Raw genomic sequence first — 24,322 nt, forward strand, 5'->3', positions numbered from 1 at the left:
AGCTGTAGTCAGCGTGCCTCCATTTTGCTAATAACTGATGCCTACAGGAAAGCTTTTGATAGCCCTTTTCTAAAATACTCACAACTGAGTATTTTACCCTGACTGCTGCCGTCTCCACACAAAGAATTCAAGAAGAAATGTAATTCATGTAAAATTTCACAGGTTTTAAGAATGATTAAAAGCTTTGTTAGAGAGAGATCTTCAGAATCAGGTATTCCCCTGCCACTTTGGAACTTAACAGCAGAAGTAAAAACTTCTCATACAGACTTGAATTTTGTTTCATCTTTCAGATACGTTTTAACAAACCCAATTATTTCAGATACTAATTGTTAGTTATTGTCACCACTCTTCAGACAGTTTTTTTCTGACAAAAAAATGACTTGTCAGGTCGCTAGAGGTAGAGGAGTAAGTCTAGTACGTATTTTCTTTTTCTTCTTAATGGATTGTTGAAAACAAGCGGAATAGAACTGGGTCACTTTATGCCATCCTTTTGAAATACGTTTTAGAATCTTTTCATCTATGAAACAAATTATTCGTTTGTAACACGTAAAAGTATCTGAGGAATTCAGGCGATCTGAAGTCTCACTTTTTTCAGGTGCCTGGGGAGCCATTTGTTTTATTTTTATCTTGTCCTCTTCAATATTTACTGATTTCAGACAGATGTTCCAAGAAGCATCAGGAACAGGACAAACATACCACATCACTGAAGCTCTTCATAAAGTTTGCATTCTATGATTAATTTAATAGTTCATACATTTTGCCAATTTTATCTATGATAGACTGAAAAAAAGGAAGGGGAGGAAAGTGTGGGAAAAATAAAGGTAGGTAAAAATAAGAGAATTAGTCACCAAGGTACTCTAGAAAAGATCTAACTCCCTTCGTACCTGCCTTTGTGACTTTAGAATCTACGTTCTTTCTTAATAATAAATTGTTTCTTTTGAAAACACCGTTCACTCTTTCCCTTGGAGAACCTCAGATTTTCAGTGATTTGGTACCATTACTTTACTTCTTATTGAATCCACATTAATACATGCAGCTGCCCCTTTTTTGTATTTTTTTATCGCTATTTCATAGAAAATAGATGTTTTGCCTCTTTTCTACAGAAAAAAAAAATTAACTAAATTAGTCTCCTTTCTGTATCTTTTTATATTTTCTTTGTAGAAGGAAATTCAATAGAGTCTATACCAGAGAGGACGCTCTTTCCATTGCAGACCCTGGAATGTCAATGGAAACTCATTCATAAATTCTATAATTTTCTTTTCTTGTCATAAGGAACTACACTTTGTAGGTCTACCTTTCACAGAAATGAAAGACTGTATCTTTGTAAAAGATACTGCTGACTGAAAGGGGGCATCTCTAAGTTATCTTACCACTTTGATTTACTCACAAAAGAAAATCTGGTTATTTTAACCCTAGAAGAAATTCAGAGAACTCAAAAATACAATAAATCACTGTAGGAAAAATTGTCATATTTGATCTGGGAACATTATACCAGGGATATGCAATCTTTTCAGCTAGAATGTGGGCAGAACAATTTCTGCTGCATTTGGCTTTCAGCAGCAGTCTCTGAAGACAAAAGGCACCAATCCTGTAGACTAGGAGAGAGTAAGTTAGAAAACCATGCCCTGTCCGTACTCATCGTCGTGGTTTGGGCTGGGCTGGCCACTAAAATGAATGACAGATCCTCTCTTTTACTCCTCTTCCTTTCAGAGAAGGGAGAGCATTTCCCTTCAGGGACAGGATGAGAGAGACTTGTTAGTTTAAAACAAAACTAAACTACTTTAATGAAATATTAATAACAAAATGGAAAGATAATAATTTTTTAAAAAAAAATATATATAGTATATATAAAACCAGTATCAAGCTCCCAGGATGATGATCACGTCACTGGAAGGCACTGGGGAAGTCCCAGACCGGACTCGGTGATGGACAGGAGCTGAATTCAGGAATGCACAGATTGGGATCAAAGGCAGACAAACAGAGAGAGTCCTACTTGGATGCCAGCCATTAAAGAAAGAGCTTTTTCCTCAGCATGATGCAGATGGGATGGAATACCTGTTGGGTCAGTTTTGAGTCACCTGTTCTGTCCCCTCCTCCCTGCAGGTGCGACCCCTCTACGCTCTTCCACTTCCAACCCTCCAATGGAACAAATTAATGAAATCAGCTGACCCTGGTTGTCATAGCAATAAGTATAAGCAAGAGCATCTCTGCCTACCATTCCTTGGTATGAATTATAAACATCAGGTCTTATCAATCTGGAAGCGGACTACTACCTAAAAAAATACATCGTTATTTTCAGAGTTCAGTTGGTTAGAAGAGACTTAACTGAAAAGTAAAATTACTGAACAGAAAATTGGTTCTGTTTTACCTCAAACCAGGACACTCACCCTAATAGACACTCAACCAAAACACCCTCCCAAGCTTGGATTTGTGTGTGTGTGTTTTTTTTTTACTGAAGTTTTGCTTCTGTCAGGATATTTTTATCTATTTTTCTGTTTGTTGAGATTACATAGCACCTAAAAATCTGCAACGGTTTTGGCTTTTCTGTGCTAGCTACTGAAAAAGTACATGATGTAGACCCCAGAGAATCTAATCAAGACCAAAAAATTCCAACTGTAAAGCTAATACATTTTTACCATGTAAAGCTGAAAAAATCATTTATAATAATCTAAGTTATAATCTTATAACTAAGGTTATCCTGACCGTAGATCACGAGCTCGAGTCTTGCAAGGTAAAACAATCAAAACTTTAGCATCCTTTGCCCACACTAACAGGATGGGGATGTTCTAAGTGTGATTTACATCTGGGCCACATTCAGCTGTGCTGAAGGTGCAACCCTGCAGAAGCCAAATCACACCCCGGCCTGCACGTCCACATCTGTAGGCATGCAAGAGTGACCATGAGCTGCTGCACAGGTAGACAGGAGCCCACCCAGAGCCCTGGCTGGCAACCCAATGCTGCCTGACTGCAGATACGCTGGTTGAAATAAAGGGAACTCCTGACTGCATGCTACGACGTGTCCTTGGGAGGGACCCCCAAAGGACTCCTGAACCAGAGACCTCCACCAACCTTCACATATACAGGCCTTCCTACCACAGCTCACTGGCTAAAGCAAGGAGACATGATAGTGCCTTGCTGGCCCATGGTCCAGCTGGAAAGCAGACCCGTAGCCTTCCCCTCTTCGGGGCCTAGACAAGCCCTGACTTATCTTTCCAGGTGAGGGAGTGAAAGGATGGGATCCCCCAGACGAAACCCCTCTCCCCGTGCGGCTCTCCACAACAGCCTGCCCTTGCCCCCTTCCCAGGGCCAGGGTGCCCCTTTCAGGAGCGCCGCACCTACACGGAGAAAGGAGCCTCCGCCAGCCGCCGCCGGGCGCGAAGTTCGGGTGATGAGGACCAAGAGCCGCCCCGTGAGAGGGGACACCGCGCCCTCCGCCCGCCGGGTCGCGCCCCTCAGCTCATCCCGCCCGTCCTCCGCGAGCAGTGCGCGGCTCCCGCACAGCGGCGGTGATGTCACATCCGCCGCCCCGCTCCGCGCGCCCCTCCAGCCGCGCTCGCCGCCGTCTCCCGGCCCCAAACTTTTGGGGTGGGCCGGCCGGGGGCGGAGGGGAGGGGCGGGGGTGGGACGGGGCAGCCGAGCCGCTCCGGCAGCACGGGCAGCGCCGTCCTCGCCCGCCCGCCCTCCCCGCGCCGAGGCTGCCCGCGGAATGAGCGTCCCCCGGGCGGCTGCCGCTGCCGCCTCCACTCGGGCTCCGGCGGGCGGGCGGAAAGCGCGGCTGCTGCAGCGGGAGCGGAGTGAATGACCGAGGGGAGCGGCGCGGAGAGGCAGCCCCGGCGTCAGGATGCGGGCGCCCGCCAACATCCTCAACCTCCTGCTGCTGTCCTTGCTGGCCGGCCTCGATCCCTCCAAGGTAGGAGCCGGCCGGGCGAGCCCCGCCGACGGCAAGTTCGCCCCGTCGGCGGAGCAAGGCGAGGCGGTGCCGGCCCGCACAAGGCGGGCGATGCGGCGCTGCCGGGCGGCCGGATGGCTGCGGGGAGATGCGGGTGCGCGTCCTTGGCTGTCCGATAGGCCAGGCCGGGAGAGTTCGTGGCGGAAGCGGCTGTCCCCGCTCCCGGGGATTAGTGGCTTCGCGGTGCGAGGCGGGGGAGCGGGGATGCAAGCGGTCGGGGCGGAGGGGGGGGCGGTTATGGGCGCGGGCAGGCTGCAGCGGGGCCACGGCACCGGCACCCAGAGCCCGCACATCTCCCGCAGTCTCCTCCCGGCACCACCCCAGCACAAGTTGTACCGGCGGCACAGGGAAGGGGCGGCCGCCGGGGCTCGTCCGCGGCTGCCGGCCGGTAGTCGTCCGGCTGGCCCAACGGCGATGGGTCCGATTCTGGGCAAAGAGGGATTCATAGCGCTCGGTGACTGCACCAGTGCCGGGGAAGCAGCTGGGCACTGCTGGGAGCAGGCACCGACCGACAGCCTGCCGCTGGAAATACACTTGTTTGGAGCGGAACCGGAGGCTCTGTCACGTGAAGACACTGATTTTAGGACTAACAGCCACGCGCTGGGCTGCGGCGGAGTTCCCATATTTTCAAACGTGTGCGGGTTGCCGAAAGATCGCATCTGATATTGAAGTAATGATAAAAGTAAACAACATGTTTTAGCCATGCAGCCTTGCCTGTGAAGGTGATTTTAGATTAAATCATCAAAAAAATCAGAATTGCACTGTACCACTTACGAGCAATAATGACTGACCCCCTCCCAGGCCTGCAGATGTCTGTAGTGCTGCATCTCACAGATGTAGAACTTGTCCCATTTATCTTTTTGTGACATGCAATCTTGTAACTGTGAGCATCATAGAAAAGTAACAGGAGAGAAAGCATTCTTAGAGCATTGCAGTCCATTACCAGCAGTAGTCTGTACCGTCTTGCCACAATTTACATTGTATGGTGGTGAATGTCATTTTAACGATACCGTTTACGTACCAGACAGCCGTATGAGGCAATGTTCAGCTCTTCTGGCAGGTTTTCTTTTTCCTTTAAAAAAAGGCATTAAACACATAACTTAATCATACGCAAATATGTACTGAATTTCTAACAATATGGAAGCTATTTTCCTCTTTAAAAATATGAAGGTAGAACTTAAAAAGCAATTCATTGGAAATGTGATTTACAGCTGCAGTATTCTGACTGCTTTTTAATCAGTAAGATACAGTGACAACGTAAAAAAGCAGGAGGTGATATAGGATTAATAACATTAGCTAAATAATTAATTATATCAGGATTATTAAATAGGAGCTATTTGAAAGTATCAGGTATTGCTATGTCTGTAAAGAGACTCATCAGGCAATGCACGGAAGTTCCACATCTGTGTGAATAGCAGCACATGGTCACGTTATAATTATAATCCCACACACTCATTTTTCTTTATTTTTCTATCTTCTGTTACACTTACTGAGATCTATTAAAGTTGAGAGACTTAAAGAACCTGCATGAAAGCAGGAAAAGCAAAATTCATATCACTGTCTATCCACAGAAGAGTAAAACCACTAACGAAGCAAATGAGCTTCAGCTGGCAGAATTATTCTTTTAGTTCAGGTGTTGGAGATATGCCCCAAAATAACAGTGGGAAGAAAAGCTCCATCTCATGTGTCTATCACCATCCAGCACGAAAAAGCAGGATGAGCCACTGGAATGAAATGGCATAAATTAACTTTTGAAACTTTGCTTCTAGCCCTTTTTACTGTGGCATACTGTGCAGAGGGCATAAAAATGGCCTTTTACTCATCACTCTCTGTGACATTTTCAGGGATATTAAAACGTTCATTGCAGGCTCTTTTAACTTTGTGAAGGGGTCATGAGCCAGAACGCTCAAAAGTCCTTAAGATTATGTAAAAATAAGAGCCCTTAATCAAAGTCTGGTACTTATCAGAGCTAAATTGGGTTTTCAGAAATAAAAACATGAAATCAAATGGTTACTCAGATCCTTGGTTAAGATGCTACACCACATTAAGCTTAAAAAAGATGCCACACAGCAGATAATCATTTAGTTTTGTTGACTATGAACAACAGTTTTCATATTCCTGTGAAAAATGATACATGTAAAAATGCTTACAGTGTTTTTTTTAGCAAATAAGTACAAGTTGTGACTGAAATCTCACTTTAGAAGTGGAAGTAGTGCTCAGCTATTTATCTTGCTTTATGCTAAATTGAAATGGAATAGTAATTTTCTGCCCTGCAGGTTGGGAAGCAAATATATGAAATTACTTGTAGGAAACAAGGGGGTGATAGATTCTTTCTTTTACAAAAAAAATTGTGCAACATTATCATGACTAGTAAGACAACTTTTTACATGCCCTTGACACTCACAAACTGTTCAGTTTATGAAAATAAATCACATCAGATATGTCAAAGTATACACAATTCGTTCCTATTCATGTCCTACATAATTAATATTCAAGTAATAACTTATTTTACTGATAAACGACTTTAAAATAATGCCTGAGAAAAAAAAGCTTTGATTTAGTACCAGGCCATCAATGACTCAAGACTGCTGTCCACAGGCACTCTTATTATGACAGGGCTTTTATGCTAAACTTACTAGGTTATTTACTGATTGTAAAGTGTTTAAGTATCGCCCTCTTATGGTAAAATATGTAACAAAATAGATATATAGTTTATTTCTAAATCTCTGGTACATTAAGATTTTATTTCAACCATAGTAGTTTACTGCCCATCCTTTTTTATTTCATTTTTTTATGCTAAACACAATATAGAATATTGACCAGCTCTAGAAATTCTTCTTTAACAAATGGAAGACAGCTCACTATTGATTAATTTTAAATGCTCTCACTGCTAATTACAGAATAACAATTTTGTTACTTAAATGTTATATCTGTTAATTTGATTCTAATTTTTCTCTGTATTTATATAGAAAATACAAGAAATGATAATATATTTCAGTAAAGCCTTATTTCCAGCAGGGTGGGTAGATATTCAGCAGGAAGCCAGCCATAGGGAAAGGGCTTGGAATATCAAATCTTTCCTTTCTCCTACACTTAAGTTCAGTATCTTGAAAGAAGGAACTATTAAATATTAGGAAATTTCTAAGAGTTACTGCTAGATGGCATCTCTGTGCTGTTTTCCTGCAAGCCTGGAGATTTCTGTAATGACCTTCATAGTATGTAAAGTAGATTTATTTTATAAGAGTTGCTTTTGCTGGACATCATTTGATAATCACACTAGTATAATGAAGTAAGCATTTTATAGTGATGTAATGCTGCTCCACATCAGGTTTCAAAGTCTAGATGGCATTTTTAAAGTTTAATTTTGAAAATTTAAATAGACCTGGAAAATATGTTCATTTTTCAATGCAGTTAATGAACTTTATGCCTTTAAAGTTTTATAATGGCTGTATATCCTACATCTGTTGGGCTTCAGTTATTTGAATTTCACAAAAAAATGTTTCAGAAGAAGACTGCCAAGTACAATCCCAAACAGAAGCTAAGTAAGGGCAGTTACAGAAAGCAACTGCTATCTGTATTCATTGCTTAGAATGATAGGATGCTTGGGAATAATAACATTAAAAAATAAAAGCAAATTTAAAACCAGTCATCTATTTTTGAATGCTTAATTACACTTTGCATTTTGGTCTTTGGAATGGTTGTTTTTCTAGATATTAAAAATGTGCAATTTTCACACATAATCAGACTACAAAACTAGCCGCTAAAATCTTTCTTTTTCCCAGATTTCAAGAACTTGTCAGTAGGAAGAGTGCACTGCTTTCATGCTGCTTTGCAATACAAATTAATTCATCCTATTATGAGATTTTATAACAAGAATACTATGGACAAACAAGGATTACCATAATACACTATTTTTGTTGGAATTATGACTCATAGTACTACAATGCACTGCAAAATTAAATGGAAAACTCATTAGCTACTTGGAAATTAATTTACCCTGTTTCCTAAAGTATCAGTAGTTAGTCAATACGAAAATCATATATGGTTATTTAGCCTGCATGATTTAAGAATGCTCTAAATCATTAACTGCTGCACATGGTCAACTCTCGCTTGGTGTCTGCTCTCCCATTTCTGAGCACCATGATTCAATAGCCATTGAAGAACATCCTATTGCTATCCATATATCCTGGGTCTTCTCCCAGGTGTCACTCCAGTTATGTTACTCTCACGCTAATAATTCAGTCAATGGGTAAAGACCAAAGATTGTTGTTAACACTACTGTTTTTTTCCTGTGATGGTCAATACAATGCCTTCTCCCCTTTCAGTCCTGGAAAAAAAGATACTTCATATATTTCCTATTCATCCATGCTCAAAGATACACATCTGCCATATGGCATATAAAATCACAGAAAGATATTCACTACATCATTTTTAGCAACATATATGAAGATATTAGAAGAGACTATGCAAAAAGCACGCATGTGAGTGAGATCTGCATGACTGCTAACTCTTCTGGTGCTATCAGACATCACATGGTCTTTAAGAGCTTTTTAAAACTGTTGATGCTATGTGAAGACAACTTTTTTTCCTGTAGCTAAAAACAAATTCCCCTGTTGTTCACTACTATTATCACTGCTACTTCTTTGAATGTGCTCATACACTGATTGTATACATTATATAGAATCTCAAAAATAATTATTTCTGTATATATAAACACAAACATGTGTATACATATACTAAGTAATTGTTTTCTCATAGGAAACAATTATTTTCCCATTAGATGCGTATTGCCTTCAGGTAACTGGGCTTCCACCTTTCTTCTATATTTGGTCAAGTCATAAGCCAATAAAGGAGGAACAATTCACAAAATAGGCAAAGAAGAAAAAGCTGAAGCAGAGAAGGTGACTGTCAGGAACAGGAAATGCAGTGTAACAGCTGTTAAAACAACATCCAGCTATAGCTCTAAAAATTGTGTTTCTAGTTGGCTACAGATTTAAGACAGAAATTTCAAGTTCAAATCCATGAAGTTCAAAAGGGGCCTATTAAGAAATGAACAGAGAGTCCTCAGAGAAGGTCCAGTCTATCTGGGGCACTGAAATCCCCTTTTTCAATCCCGTAGTATGACAACAGGCATTCTTACTGGATCTTCACTGATAGCCGGGTAAGATTCAAAAGCCTTGTGTAAATCTTTGCAGCAGTAGTCTGGGAGGAGTCCTCTCAGAGACCATCTTCCACAAGAACTGCAATTTATCCTACTGCTTCGCTCCACAAGGCAGTGGATTTCTTGTCTAAGATGAAACCTAGAGAAAGTGAGGACTTCATGTGCCTGGGTTTGAATACAGAATTCTTGTCATGAGGGAGCATTCAGGAACAAGTGGAAAACTGCCCTTATTTATAGAAACGAACTGAAAATTTCAGCAATTCTTTCATTTAAGCCTAAGTATGATAAAAAGAGAAAGAAATAACATACCTCAGAATTCCAGACCAGATCTGTTATTCACATATTTTTAAACCTAGTTGTGTGGCACAAGAACCGTGTTTCTATACATGTTAATCATTCTACCTAAGAAACTAGCCAGCAGAAATCTCAGTCCTCCAAGCCAGTAAAACACAGACATACGTTAACAGTACATGTTACTCTTAGAAATACTTTGAATGGTCTCCAGAAAAACATTCAGGAGTTAAACACTCTTATGTATTTCAAGAATTCTGAAAGAAGATCAAAGAGCTTAAATCGTACTCATTTAATAGAAAGATACAGTGTGCACTGCTTCCCACATGGTCAGCTAATAAGCATGCACTTGGTGCACCTGCAGAACAAAACAATTTACTGTTCACCTGATCTGACCTCATTTTTCAAAAAGGAGTTCTTTCACAAAAAAAAAGAAAGAAAGAAAAAACAGCTCCACAGGTGTCCCCCTTCAGTACTTTTACTCACTTTTTTTTTCTAAAACAAAATGATCTTAATGCATTCACAGGGAGAGCTCTTAAGAACTCTCAAAGTACACAGCATCAATCTTCATGTACGTCGTCCTGGCATTAATGATGTTTTTGTTGAGCTTGCTAAAAAGAAAAAACAGCTGATAAATATCTTAACGATGCCTTTATTCAGTCAGCTGGGACATTTTTCTAACACTAGAAAGAAATTCATTTTCTAGAGGACGCAGTTCCTCTTACTTCAGTACTAAGTTATCTTTACCACCAATTCAAAAACTTTATTCTTTTGATTGTTACATTTTTACTGGAACACTTGAATATTAACCAGAAAAGACAGTGCATGTCATCCAAGAAGTAAGAATATAAGTTAAACGGAAGTGCAAAGGTGACTGTTTTGTAGTGAAAGCTGCATGGAACTCTAATTTCAAAATGGACAAAAAGTTGGAACTTTAACAATTCTGATTATGACACATTATTATCTCACTATCTGAAGGACACCCATCCACCACTGATGGACACTTGATACCTTTCACTGTCTGCCCCCTATACGGATTTTCTCATCCCCATTTGTAAGACCATCTCATTGGGAATAGTACTAAAAGATTTTGTAATAAATAGGGAAATAACCTATGTATCAGACAAAGAAAAATTAGTAACATTTGTCTAGATAGCTCTGTGTTGACTAAAACTAAATGATCTCTAGTCTTCATCTTTACTGGCCAGCTTCTAGAAATAGTTTCCTAATAACTACCTTTTCTGTCAATATGACTGATCCATATTAACGAACTAAATACACCACAAAATGTGCATGCTTAGGGAAGGAAACAGCACAAAAAGGTGACACAGGTAGTTAACACTGAGGAGGTAACTGTATTAACGGATACAGGAGTATACACAATAATTTCTTATTTAAAGTTTCATGGTGGTATCACACATAGCGTATACTTTTTTTCATACTGTCCTATTGCCCTCTTCAACTTCATGACTGAGGTTTACTTATCAGAAAATCAAAAGAAACAACTAGGCATATTTTTCATAAGTCAGTAAATAATCATAAATCGGAACGTGAGTTAGAGCCAAAAGTAGCTTGGCCTATGGGTATGGAATTTTATAAACTCTTACCCAGCTGCTTCTGTATTTATGTCTTTTCACAAGAAAGAAAGTCATATTATGTAATTATTCACAAAATACGCACTCTTATTTACTTAAAACTTTTGTCCTCAGGAGAAATTAAAGTAGTTTTAATATTCTGACCCCTTCTGAGCCTTTCTCAAGCTTTTAAATCACTTAAATAACTAACCTAAAGCAGCCCCAATTAACACGAATGTAATTTTTTCATCCTGCATTCCCCTGAAAAACAGTCATCTGCCTGCTGTGCTGCCTTCTAACCAAACAAATCCTTGTAACTGTGAATGCAGATTGAATATTTCTATTTACTTTCTTCACTGAAACGCAGGTATCAATCAGCATAACAGCAGTTTAAGCAAATTCTGAAAGCAAGTAGCCCTTTTCACTCCTATGGTTTTAGGAAACAGTGTTTACATCCTCCTGAAGCTGTAAAGTAACCCATAAGGGGGGAGCCAGAACAACTGGAAAAGACTCACTCAGTTCAGAGGACTGCAGCTTCATGAACTCTCTTATTAAGTGCCAATCACAGCACCGTGAATAATATTATTCTTAAATTATTGGTGCATGTTATTAAAAAACACAGTTTTATATTTTCATGGACCTCCTTTTTTAGAACCACTCCTTTCAGAAAACACTTTGTGTTTCAGTGTATCCCTTTCAGCAAGATAACTAAGCACTTAAATAGTTTTCCATATATGAAATTGCAGGTCTTACTTGAGTTTGGACTTCAGTTTTAAAATTGGATTTACAGAAATAGGAACTTCAGTACATTTAGAATACATTAACACCTGTGGTGACAGCAAATATTATTGATCTGAGATTATAAACACAAACCTGTCACACACTTGCTTAGTCATATTAAATGGGGTTGTTCAGTCTCAGCCTTCCTACTGCAATTATTTTTTTCATTTTGTATAACCTCTTACATATTATTCTAAGAAACCTACCTTCTTATAATAAGATTCTGTGCATTTTTAATATGAGGTATTGAGACCTTTCCAAGAAAATACATAGAAAACAGTGTAGTTGTAACACTGAGCTACTATACCAAGTAATAAACAGGACATAGAATAGATGACGGTAAGACAAATTTAGATACAGCTGTAGACATATGCACTCTCAGTTCTCAAAGCAAGTGTGTGACAGGTTTGAATTTACAATGAGATCTCAGATCAATATTATTTGCTGTCATCACAGGTGTTTCTGGGCACTTGCATAAAGAATAGAGAGGTGCATGTCAGGCAGAGTAGCAAACGAGAATGTACAACAAATAACGCTTTTTCTGAAGCATAAAGTAGGGAACTTTGAATATTTAGTAACTAAACCGTATTTGCAGAAATCAACTACTAAGTATGTCCAGTGTTTTGTTACAAAAAAAGCCAGATAAGCTCAGACATCACAAAAGTTCACAACTGTATTAAATAAGAAAAACATAGATATGAAGTAATATTCAAATTATTCCATCAAAATAAACTCATTGTAGAAATGAACAATAAAATACTGGTTAACAAAATCAGAATTGCTAAGTTCTTAAGTTTTCTTGGAGAACTGTGACCTCCTAAATTATTTATAATATGCCTTGCCCATGACAATGAATTGAAAGCTTTTTGGGAATACCTTATTCAGAGAAAAGGTTTCTGAAAAGCAAATTTAACAGTTACTTCTGTCACCTCAACTTAGCCACAGAATTATTTTAAAATATATGCTTCAAAGAATGTTCAAAATTGTGGTTGTTTGCTTCAAGGTAAAATTCCATTTCCTATGGGATCAGCATCATTCAACAGATCATTTTCTTTTGAATTAGCCTTTCTAATAACACTCAGTGATTTACTTTTCAAATCAGTAGCTATTTCTCAGATACACAAAAAGCCTTGTTCAAGGTGTCAGTTACAACTTTATATTCACTTTATTCAGCATGGACGTAATTTCTATTCTGATAACTGATTTATCTTGAACAGGAGTTACTGAACATACTTTCAGGAATGAATCTGCTAAGAGGAGTAAAGGGCTGGGCAGACTTTCCCCGCTATCAGTCTCAATGCATTCCCAGGATCTGTTCTATGGCCCTGGCTCCCCAGTCAGGATGTCGTCATGACAACAGTACAGTAAAATCTGCCAAAATCGCAACCTTGGATTACTCTTTTGGAGTTTACCCCTCCTGGTAATTATTTCAAGACATGCACATACAGAAATTAAATGAAAAAAAAATTAAGTGCATCTCAAAAAAAAAAATCGTAATGAACTGTAGTGTAATAAAACTTGTTTTCCTGAGGACAAACACAGGGCATGATATTAACCTTTCAGTTAATCAATACCAAATTAAAATAATACTTGGTTATTCGTGGCAAATGCATCCTTAAATACATGCCAAAAACGTTTTCATGAGCTCCTTAATAGTCTGAAGCTGTTTTATACAAAATAGGTGATGAAACTTTCTCATCAGTGCAAGCAGAGACCTTTGGAGGTCTTCCAGCCCATACCTCCAGCATTTCAGAGCCCCTCTGAACAGCAGCTCTGACCTTCCACTATTTCCACTAATTTGGGGTCATTCTGCTTCATCATCCTGAAGATGTTAAACAGTATCAACCCCTCAGCAGTGCCTCTCACTACCAGCTGCAAGCTAGACTTCAAACCACTACCTCCTTACTAGTCCAATCATTTTTCTACCTGCTGTGTAATCCACCCATCCAACTCATAACTTCCCAGTTTGACTACAAGAATGCTGTAGGATACCATGTCAAAAGGCTCAGTATGTGACATCCTCTGCTTATGTCTCGGGTAATCTGAGATATCTAGTGGTTTCTTTGTTTCTGATCCTGTTTTTCAGTCAGGCTCTGTTGGGTATGGTGTTTTTCCTGGAGAAAAAATAGCTTTATCCAATGTACACAAAGAGTAATTGTGAGCTCGTACAATTTTGTTTTGGCATTTGCTTTCATCAGGTCCTAAAAAAATTTCAGTAAATACTGAACTTTATAAAACTCTATGGCAAAAAGAAACACTGGTATTTTTACAAAATGATGATTTATGTCTAAGGCATTTTCTATATATCTTCCCGGTGCAATGTTATCATAAATAATAGCCAGTAAGACTGAATTTATATTTCTCAAATTCTTCAGCAGCAAACTACAGGCCACAAGGATAGACCTTGGTGAAGTTCTTTGATTGGTCAATTCAGAATGATTGGAAAATTTAATTATTTTGTTAGTGAGATACTGAGGTATTTCCTGGGCATTATTTTTGTCCTATAGGAGATGTAGAAAAGTTGTACAATATACTGTGATCCACCTTCTTTACCACTTTGTCCACAACAACTCTTAGTTAACTGACAGCCATGACTCTTAGTTAAACTGACTTCTACTTAATGACACTGGGTTTGTATTATTTTTTATATTTGAGAAATAATTATCTATTGGTATAAATCTCTCCTTTTTTAGACAAAGGATATAATATCCTTGCCCACTTGCACTGAAGTAAATTCAGTAGAATAAACAAACTTAGTTTCTGTAAATAGTTTATTATTCTTACACTTCTTAGTCTGTCCCCTTTCTAAATAAATTTATTCTAGTACTACTATTCTCCCAATGATTTAATATGTTTTTCAGCAACTCTTTAGTCCCCACTGCTTATACTCCTTTTGAGGTATTCTGAAAGATTTTTTGAGATACACGTTGCATCACATAGGCAGAATGAGTCATATCTTTGTCCTATGTGTATTCCTGGTCCACATGGAGGACATCCGCTTCATGGATAGGCTTGTTCTCGGACTTGCAACAATAGCCAGTCCTGTTTGAATGTATCCTAAAAACAGCTCAAGACACAAAGACTGCCACTGACCTGTTTTCCATCCTGTCTCTGAATACACACACAACTATCAGAACATAAAAAACAATGTGTTAACCATCTCCCATGAAGATCAGCTTTAGCCACAAGCAAAGACTACGGTATCCTGAATTTTTGTTTTTTCAAAGCCTCAAGTTCCCCTCTGACTCTTTAACCTAAAGGCTAATCCTACTTCCCCCTCTGCCTGCCACCTAACAGGCAGGAATTTACTGACTCCCAGACACCTCCTTGATCCCCAACACGAATTTTGCAAGTGCTCTTGCTTTTATTTCTCTTTATGATTAATATATGAAAATGATACAGACATTATTGTTTAACCAGCTCAAGATAACGTGTGTTAGTAACACGTGCAATGAAACTAGATACGCAAAAATGCAGCTGAAAGGTACATGAGTAAACTGGAAGCTATATTCCATGCTATGTCACACAAAATTTAAAGTTTCCAGACTTACAGAAGTCCCTCCTGGCCCAGAAAAATATACTGAAACCAGAAGCAAATGATAAGAGATGTTCCTCTAAGGTAGGAAAGTGTATAAATAGTGAGATTGGCTGTATCTTTACTTCTCTACTGAATTTGCACATAAAAATTCTGGAGTTACGTATGCACCACATATTTCTACATTCTGTGATATTACAGGTTAACTTATGACATCAAAAAATCTGTCAGTTGTGGCCATCACAAGGTTAGATAGCTGATTTGCATTCTAATCCTTTCTAATAAGTTTAGAAAAATAATTTTTAATTACCTTCTGCTACACTAGTCCCGCGGAGACTGCTAAAACAAATACTTCCATATTAGCAGACGGTATAGAAATACAAGTTTACCTTCCTTCCCTTACATACTTCTTGCTGTGATCAGCAATCTATGCAGCACAATTCAAGGAGTTCAAATTTCTGTGCTGTAGTCGTAGTCTTTTGCTGATCTTTCTTTGCCCTCTGGACTTGCTTTCTCATAACCATATACGTATTATGTTAAAGTTCAAGTCAGCAAATGTAAGTATCTTCACTGCAGTGACAGAGTAAAATTAGTGTATCCAAAGTTCCAATTACTGGCCTTACATTTACATATGGTACCCTAGTGGCTTTAAATAATTGCTCTTGTCCTTATCTAGAGTGAATGTTGCTATTGCAATTTTCTGAGATCTTTAGAGTTTCTTTCAATTTAAACAGCTTTTAAATTTCTCAGCACCACATCTGGAACACTCATTCAAGTCTCTCTTACAAAATAATATTGTATGTAAGTTAGTGCTTGTCCAATGCATTTGAATCAGGAGAAGTACTAGAAATTACAAAATACTAAGACCCCTACTACATCATTCTCATCATAAGCTCTTCAAAGTTTCAGGAAATTACAGTTCTAAACACTTACTGTCTCATGTCATCGTTAGTTTCCCAAATATTTGCAATTTTTAAGAAAGTAAATTAGTAAATGTACTTTCTTCTCTAATATTTTTGCTTCCTCTGCAGAAAATATGCTATGATTAGCTAATTTCATACCAAAGTCCTTAGCTTCTCCTTTCTTCTCCCTCCAAAATGCTAATTGTTATTCTGTACCCTCACACTCCTTGTTTGCAATCTTGGAATCTTTGCAATCTTTCTGACCAGCCATGTTCCTTACAGATCCCCTTAACTGCTAGACAATTGCTTTTGCCATATTCAGTTGTCTTTAGAGGATGGCTTCTTTTTCCAGGAACCGTTTTGATATTTTTCAGTTTTGCGAGATTCTCAAGAGTTTTGCTAAGTTTTGACAGATTCCTCTAGTCCCCTCCATATCACTTCATATGCTGATTTTTATTATTTCTATTATTATTTTTAATAATAATTGAAGCCAAATCCTCTGAGCTACAAATAAATGCATTTCAAGCCAAATGCACTGTTAACCTAAGGAAAACATCCTGAGATGACAAGAATTCGCATGATTATGGTTCACGCACCATATATGTTTACTTAAAAGTTCACAGCAGACAGCTCTAGTAAGTTCATTGGACTGGAAAGACTTCCAGCTATCCTTCCAAGGGCATATATCCCAATTCTGGAACAGTTACTCCAATTAGGATCAGTTTAACTAAAATGCTTCATGACAGGCATTGGGGGAGGGGGAGGGGGGGAAACCACAAAAAAACCCACAGCCTAAAGGTACCCTTTTTTTAGATATTAGTTGTTTTGGGGAGGCCATTTTTTAACACGAGTCTGCTCAAACAAAGCATTGACTGTAGCAGGAGGAACTAATGATCAGCATACCTATCACCATTTAAACACAAGCTTAAGAAATAGCTTAAATAATCTACTTGGTAATTTAAAATTTAAAAAAAAAAAGATATCCAGTCAGATAATTCACATTCGGATATCAGGCCTATTACTTCAGAGTTTCTGCTTTTTCTGCGGAACTCTGAATTCAGAGCATTTTAAAATCGGCAACATCCTATTAGAGATATCTTTACGCTAAACAGGGCACATCCTCCCCATTTCCAGTCAATAAGGCTTTGCACTTCTGTTTTCATTAGGACCAGTGTGCTCAGACCTACACTCATTGATGCTGGGGGAATTCTTGCCTGACAAAATGACAAGGCTGATTCCACAGTATAAGTGAGTGCCATGCTGTCTATTCATTACAAGACTCTACTTGAAGATTAACTTCCTTGAAGAGTAACTGGCTGAAAGAACAAAGATAACACTGGAAGTAATGGGAACTTCGGAATAAACCCTTAAATGCCTAACTGTGGATACAGGCTATGCCACTGCTGACTTTTAAAACTGACATCTAAATCCAATTCAGAGCTACATTCTAGACGCCCTGCACTGTTTGCCATGAGGCATGCCAGAGGAAAACCCTTCCAGCAAACCACTGTACAGTCATGTACCCAGTTGCAGTATGGACATTGCCATAGCCAGGCAGCTTAGGTGTAGCACAGAGGGATCCATACAAGCTTAAGAACAACTGCATATATACACGTATTGCTGACTTGTACTCTTGTTTCGTTGAGGGGCAAGAACACCATCATTTTCACTGGGCCTTTCTTCTCAATTTTTTGCACCACTGATTCTGAAGCAAGAACCAGCATGATAGGTATAGTTTCTGGTACATTCCTTTACAAAATCTGTTTTCTACAAGTGAACGTCTCTTGGGGATGAAGACTGCCTCCAGACCGAGCAGTAGATACGTGCTAGGGTACATCTGGAGGCTTGACTTGTTCAGTGTCCAGTCAAGGTCAGTGGGCACTGGAACTTCTTTGCAGCTTTTCTTCTTGGGTTTGTCTCCCACCAAAGCCAAGGGGAACCCGGTTAGATGCCTTTAACTAGCCTTACGTGGGCTTATAGCCAAAGCCTATACACAGAACTAATGGCTCAAGAGCCCAGACTTAGAAAATGAGAACTGAGCAGATAAGTGCATCCAGATACTTCTTTTGCAACTTCAGTTGTCACATGGCACAAAAAATTGTTTCTTCTGAATTGTGTTGTTTGGAACAATGCCTATATTATAAACACTGAATGCATGAGATATCATCCTTATAGGATAAAATACAAAATCAATCTGAAATGAACCAACTTGATACTGTGGTAGCTTGCGATGGGAAGAAGGATGGCAGTAATAAGGACTTAGCAGACTGTGCTAAATAGTGGGCACATTGTGAAAAATCTACAAGGTACTCTGAAAAGTGGAAGGAATAGGCTTAGGAAGGGAAGGTAACAGGAAACCCAAATAATATGATGTGAGATTAAAATAAATAATTCTACTGGGAACACTCTGGAAACACTGAAAAATGAAATATCTGAAAAAACATGACAATATCTTGAGGACTGTTTTGTCTTTCATAAAGGTACTGACCTATTAATAAAAGAGCATATTAAAAGTAAGACTAACAGTACCAAAGCAGATTGTGACCGGGATATATGTCATTAAAAAATACACTGCTGTTTGCCTAAAGAAAGCCCTACGGCTATACCTCCCGCTGCCTTCCACCAAGGACAAAACTAAGAGATCTCCAAAGAAAAAGTGATGGCCACAGCAGGAAAGCAAGGTTCATTTCTCACTTGCAACATCAATCGGTTGTGAGTTAGAATGTTACCGCACCTGTGACCAGGTCAGTAGGCCTATGCCCACCAAAGATTATCTCCTTGATGGACAAGCACAGCAGTGCAAGATGCTCCTCTCCCAAGGATGAAAAAGATTAAATGAGTCAGTATTTTTCTTTCCTAATGCACTGTCCTCGGTAGATAGGAAGGAAAACAGAAAGAAAATCTTTCACAAATAGTCGTTCGAATTTTTAAACAAATGTAGGTTAAAAATTATTTGTACTCCTTTTCTAGCAGCAAAGTAGGGGACAGAGGAGAATGTTGCGTGACTACTGTAATATATTTTTGAACATGAGTTTATAATTTGTACTTGCATTTGTACAGGATAACAAATTTCATCTACTCATTTAAGAAATACCAATATATTTTGTGGCTTATCAATCCAAAGTAGCTCAAATTTTAGCATTCAGTTTTGTGAATTATTCATAAAATAGCTACACACCAGAAAATATTTATAGAAATGTTGCTGAAAATAGTACTCTGTCTGTAGACTGATTCTAGTAAAGAGGAAGCTAATTTTGTTAAATTGTTTAGATCAAATTATCTGCTTAGCTTTAGTATTAAGTATACAGCGCAGTCTATTTTTAACTATGCGATGGGGCGCTCAGCACTTCCCAGAAGAGTATGACAGCCTAGCACACTCCACTGCTGCCATTTTTTTTCCCCAGTTCTTCATACTCAGACTCAGTCCCTACTGTTGTTTAAGACAAAACCACACAGAGTTAAGTAATGCTTACAAAGCAGTATCTGTTTCCCTGATTAGTAGGGAGGAGAAATATATGCTCCTGTTGTACTTTTTAGAAAGTAATGCCAAAAAAATATGAAAAATTAGAGAAAATAGGCAAGGGATCTCTGACTCATTGTATACACTCAAGGATAAAAAGAGAAAGAAAGGGATCAGTCACTGAAGCCTTACAGAAGAATATTAAGTACTATTCAATGGCAGGGAAGAGTAAAAGACTAAGAGAAGATTGATTTTCCTTCAACATATGTCTGAGCAATGTGTCAGAAAGCAAACAAAGCAAGGAATAAGCTAGTATATATTTGAAACAGACTCCTACACGATGTGATTTACAGCTGTTCCGAGGTTTTAACACTCTTTAGCTAGCCATTAGTCTCAAGTAGCTTGCAACAAAGAAAAAAGCTCTTTCCTACTAGTTTTATAGTTTCTTGCAACATCATTTGCTAGATTTTGAAGTCATTTATTCATATCTTTAAATAATGAGCACAATGACATAAATGCATTTTAAAGGATAAGGGGGAAAATGACATGCTTGGATTTTAAAATAATTTTTCAGTTTTATTTGCTTATTTTTCCTACTATAACATATAGATCTTTGCAAGATGGGTCTAGATAGATAGACAGACGCATGTGTATGAATAGAAGCCGTTGTATTAGTTGTCATCATAAATGAAAATATCAATACTATTCTAAGGTGAGATTGCATTTCCTATGTTGCTACCAAAACAGGAAATAGCATTTCTAACTCAGTATTCTCTCACATTGTATGAAGACTTAAGCAAATACTATCAGGATATTTCACTAAGATTTAAAAAAAAAACAAAAACCAAACCAAAAAAGCTAGTATCATCCATACTTATACTTTCACTTTGTTCATTTTCAAGACCATTTTTGGTATTAGATTTTCAACAGCATAGATATACATACAATTCTAAAGTTGCAAACTTAATTATTTGCAGAAATTCATGTTCTTAAATTAGACAAGTATTTACACTAGAAATACTTATCCTGTCTGGATTCAAAAAACAAGCACATATGACTAATCTGACCAGTCAAAATTAACCATATAAACTGGAATGTTGGATGCTTTCAGAGACAGATTTGTAACAAATCTTCAAGGAAAGGTTTCAGGTGGGTCAATACTTCAGCTTTTGCCAAAGACACTTGAGGACACCAGTTTGATATCAGTTACTTTGTGGTTAGAACAAGACCACATGATATTTTCTGCAAACAGTCTGCCCAGCTCCAACAGTTGTCTTTCTGACAGGTAACAGATGGAGTATACAATGAGTCCAGAAGGTGCTTTCCAGAACTTCACGAGACCTAATAGCCTTTCAGTAATATAAAAAATGTTACTAAAACTTCTCAAGGTAATGCCCACGTTTTCTTGTCTAACTGGGAAACAAATATTGTGCTGTAGGCCTACTATGAATATATAATTATGAATGGATCCAGAGTATGGATTTGCTTTGAACTCTGCTATTGAGGAGTAACTCTTTCATTGTGTACCTGGGAACTGCTAAGCCATCCTCTTCTGGTTCTGTTTAGATTTTTTCTTTTGAGGAAATCATACAGTAGCCAGAAGAAACAACAGATAACTTCCAGATGAGAAAAATTAAACAGGGTAAACAAGATGACTGTTATCATGGGGTTCACAAGGGATTTGTGTATCACAATCTCAAGGCAATAAATTTCCTTATTCTCTAACTAGAAAAGGAACATGTTGGAGTTAAGTTAGTCTGAGGTACAATTAAAAAGCTTTAGGACACCTCGGCCAATGTTTCTGTTCAAGGATCAATGTAGTTGCAAACAATACCTGCACTGCAGCAGGGAAAGAGAGGCAAGGACTAAGGATTGACTTATGACCAAAGAACATCAGAGAGGTATCTGATCCTAAAAGTTCTGTCTTACAGAACTGGTTTACAGGGGTTTTTTTTATTCATGCTGCAGAGTTATAAAATCCATTTTATCAGAAAAATACAATCACACTGCACTCCAAGTCCTTGGGGAAAGAATGATTTTATTTTCCTATTTCAGTACTCTCTTTCTTTTACTGCCTGAAAAACTAAAACCCCTTTTGAAAGTTTTCCCAAGTTTGGATTTCTTAGATATTTTTGCTCTGCCGTTTCCAAAGATTCATGAAAGGGAAAAAGAAACTTCTGAAGCTGAGAACTGTAAAAGCCAATATATGAGCTGCAGGAAAGCGAGAATGGGAATTAATTTCTTCATTAATACCAGACAAAGTGATTGTACTTTAAGGGAAGGAGCCATCCACAGCAGATCAATGCAGGCAGCATATTGCTTGAATGATTCTGTGGACTGCAGATATTTTGAAAGAACAAAACAGAATTATATTGAGGATGCTTGTAACCCTTCTGATAAGCTGTTTTGCTTTGGCCATTCAGGTTGTATATCGTGCACGAGGATAGCATAAAATTACCTTAACTCTGGTCTCTACTTCTAACTGAGAGGTGCTGCAGCCCCTGAGCACCATCAGACATGCAGAATTATACCAGTTGACGATCTGACTCTAACTAAATTCTTTGTCATAATTTTGTGGTGTTACTGAGTCCTAGAGTGATCCTGCTGTCCCCAAGCCAGTACTTCCTGGCTATGCCTGGGCCTGACACCCACACAGCACTAAAAAGCTACGGAGATGAGACAGGATCTGGCCACCATTATCTAACATCCTAGCCCCCATTTTCTCCTTCCCTCCTCCTCACTAAAGGAATCCTAAGCTGAAATAACGTGACATTTTTTTAGGGTCATTTCTGTCACCACAGGTTCTCAGAGAAGTCAAGCTGGGTCAGGAGCTGGACCCGTTCTAGTCCTAGTGCAGTGGAATCCTCAATTGCCTTTTCTCCTCTCCTTGAAAGATTTTTAACAAAGAAAGTCATGCTGCTATTTACTCCCTGTTCATCGTTAGCTATCTAAAACTGTTGCATAAATATTTTATTCTGATAAGACCTTACCAGTCAAATAAATCAGCATACTCCAACAAACACCTCCATTATTACAAGTTGCTCTGAGTTCATCAGGCAGCTATTAAGATTTTTCCCCCCAGACAATAAACAGAATTATTATGCTTTGGAAAGGATAGATCACCCTGAGTGTTTTCATTCTATTTATCTGGTGAACCAATGAGCAAAAGCAATGTCCAGAGAACAAACTTCTGACATCCCTTAAACTGGTGTAAACAAAGTGCTATTTTGAAGATGGTCACTCCAGGTTTACTCCTAGATATCAAAAGACACAATGGGGCTCAATACTTTTTGAGAAGACAGCTAAATTTGCATAATACACTGACATTTAGTAGTCAGCATCACCGTTAACAACCACCTTAAGATAAGCTCAGAGTTGTGTTTCATACACAGAAAGGCCTATGGAGCTAAGCATCATTTATACTTGCTAAGGATTTTGCTAATCATTTTTCTATTAGTTATCGTGCAGACACTGTTTCATTATTTGCTAACACCAAGACTTGAAATCTACAAAACACAGATATAGCAGTTTTGAATTCATGTCTTTTTTTTTCAGCTCAATTTGCAGAGGCTATTTTGAGAACAGTGCAATAGCAGAGTGTGAAAAAGAGAATGATACCTTTTGTTTCTGTACACAGTGACAGACAACACAATTTCTTTCACCATGCACACTTGCAACCAAGTAATTATGTTTGGTGAACAGACAATATGGAGCAAAATCCTTAATCCTTAGCCTGTCTAACTGAATAAGAATTTAGGGATTTAAGCTCTACATAACAACTGCTTCACAATAACATACGATTTACCACGTTTAATGGTGAGATAATATGTTGTCACCTAGTGTTAAGCATTTATTGTACATAATCTAGAAACAAAGTGCATTTATGTGATGTTGTCTCATACATGCACACATATTCTCCATACATTGTGACGTAGCATATAGACACGCTACTGAGAGTTATACAAAAGACACATTTATATCATACATAGGATATCCTTTTTATACCAAACCTACAGCTTAGGGGCTTAGGTTTCATCACAAGAGTATTCAACTACAATCAACAGATGTTACATTCAGTTCTATCTGTATTGCAGTCACTCCAGGGTTTTAGGAATTTAACTGTAGTTTCATATCCATGACAAGAACACAGAATGTTCATACCATATGGGAGGTAACAGGATTTTCGAGCTCCTCCTTTTTGCTGGGCTGGGCTGGACTGACCATGTTAAAATACTGTGACACCCTTAGATTAAAGTCTCTGTCTAAATTAAAATCATTATTATCACCGAAGAGAAATTAAGGAGCAATTTGAAAGACAATGAAATGGAAAAGAGTTCACTCGGATTTGTTCTGGTCTTAAATACTTAATATCTTTTGGTGAATTAAAATTTGGTTGAATAAAGAACCTGAGGTTGGATAACCTACAATTAACCCACATTAAGTAGTTTTGTGGAGTCCTGAGGAGCTCCTATGGCACTTGGGAGTTGGCTGATTAACTGTGCTGCTGGGAGAGCTTCCATCTCCATGGAGTTTCCACAGCATGCCTGTCAGGAAACCCTCACTGTAAAATTAATTTACTCTTTATTGACTGAACCTTAAAAGATGAAAGTGCAGTAGAATTATTTGCCAAGTGACACAAATTGATCCCTTGTCCTTAATGAAAACTGTGT

At 38.5% G+C, this 24,322-nt stretch overlaps 1 protein-coding gene across 4 annotated transcripts in view; it reads left to right on the forward strand.

Moving 5' to 3' along the window:
• Positions 1-3,499: 3,499 nt before the first annotated feature.
• OLFM3 (olfactomedin 3) overlaps positions 3,500-24,322 on the forward strand; it is a 63,376-nt gene continuing 42,553 nt past the window's right edge. For 3 of the 4 annotated variants that reach the window (XM_074598240.1, XM_074598245.1, XM_074598246.1), the window contains exon 1: positions 3,606-3,910. In XM_074598240.1, the coding sequence (XP_074454341.1) occupies positions 3,842-3,910 (69 nt within the window). In that variant the 5' untranslated portion in view covers positions 3,606-3,841. Of the gene's footprint in view, positions 3,911-24,322 lie in introns of all 4 variants that reach the window. The other variant, XM_074598241.1, reaches the window with a different exon arrangement.

This window comes from Larus michahellis, chromosome 8 (genome assembly GCF_964199755.1).
Source record: "Larus michahellis chromosome 8, bLarMic1.1, whole genome shotgun sequence".
Classification (NCBI taxonomy): domain Eukaryota; kingdom Metazoa; phylum Chordata; class Aves; order Charadriiformes; family Laridae; genus Larus; species Larus michahellis.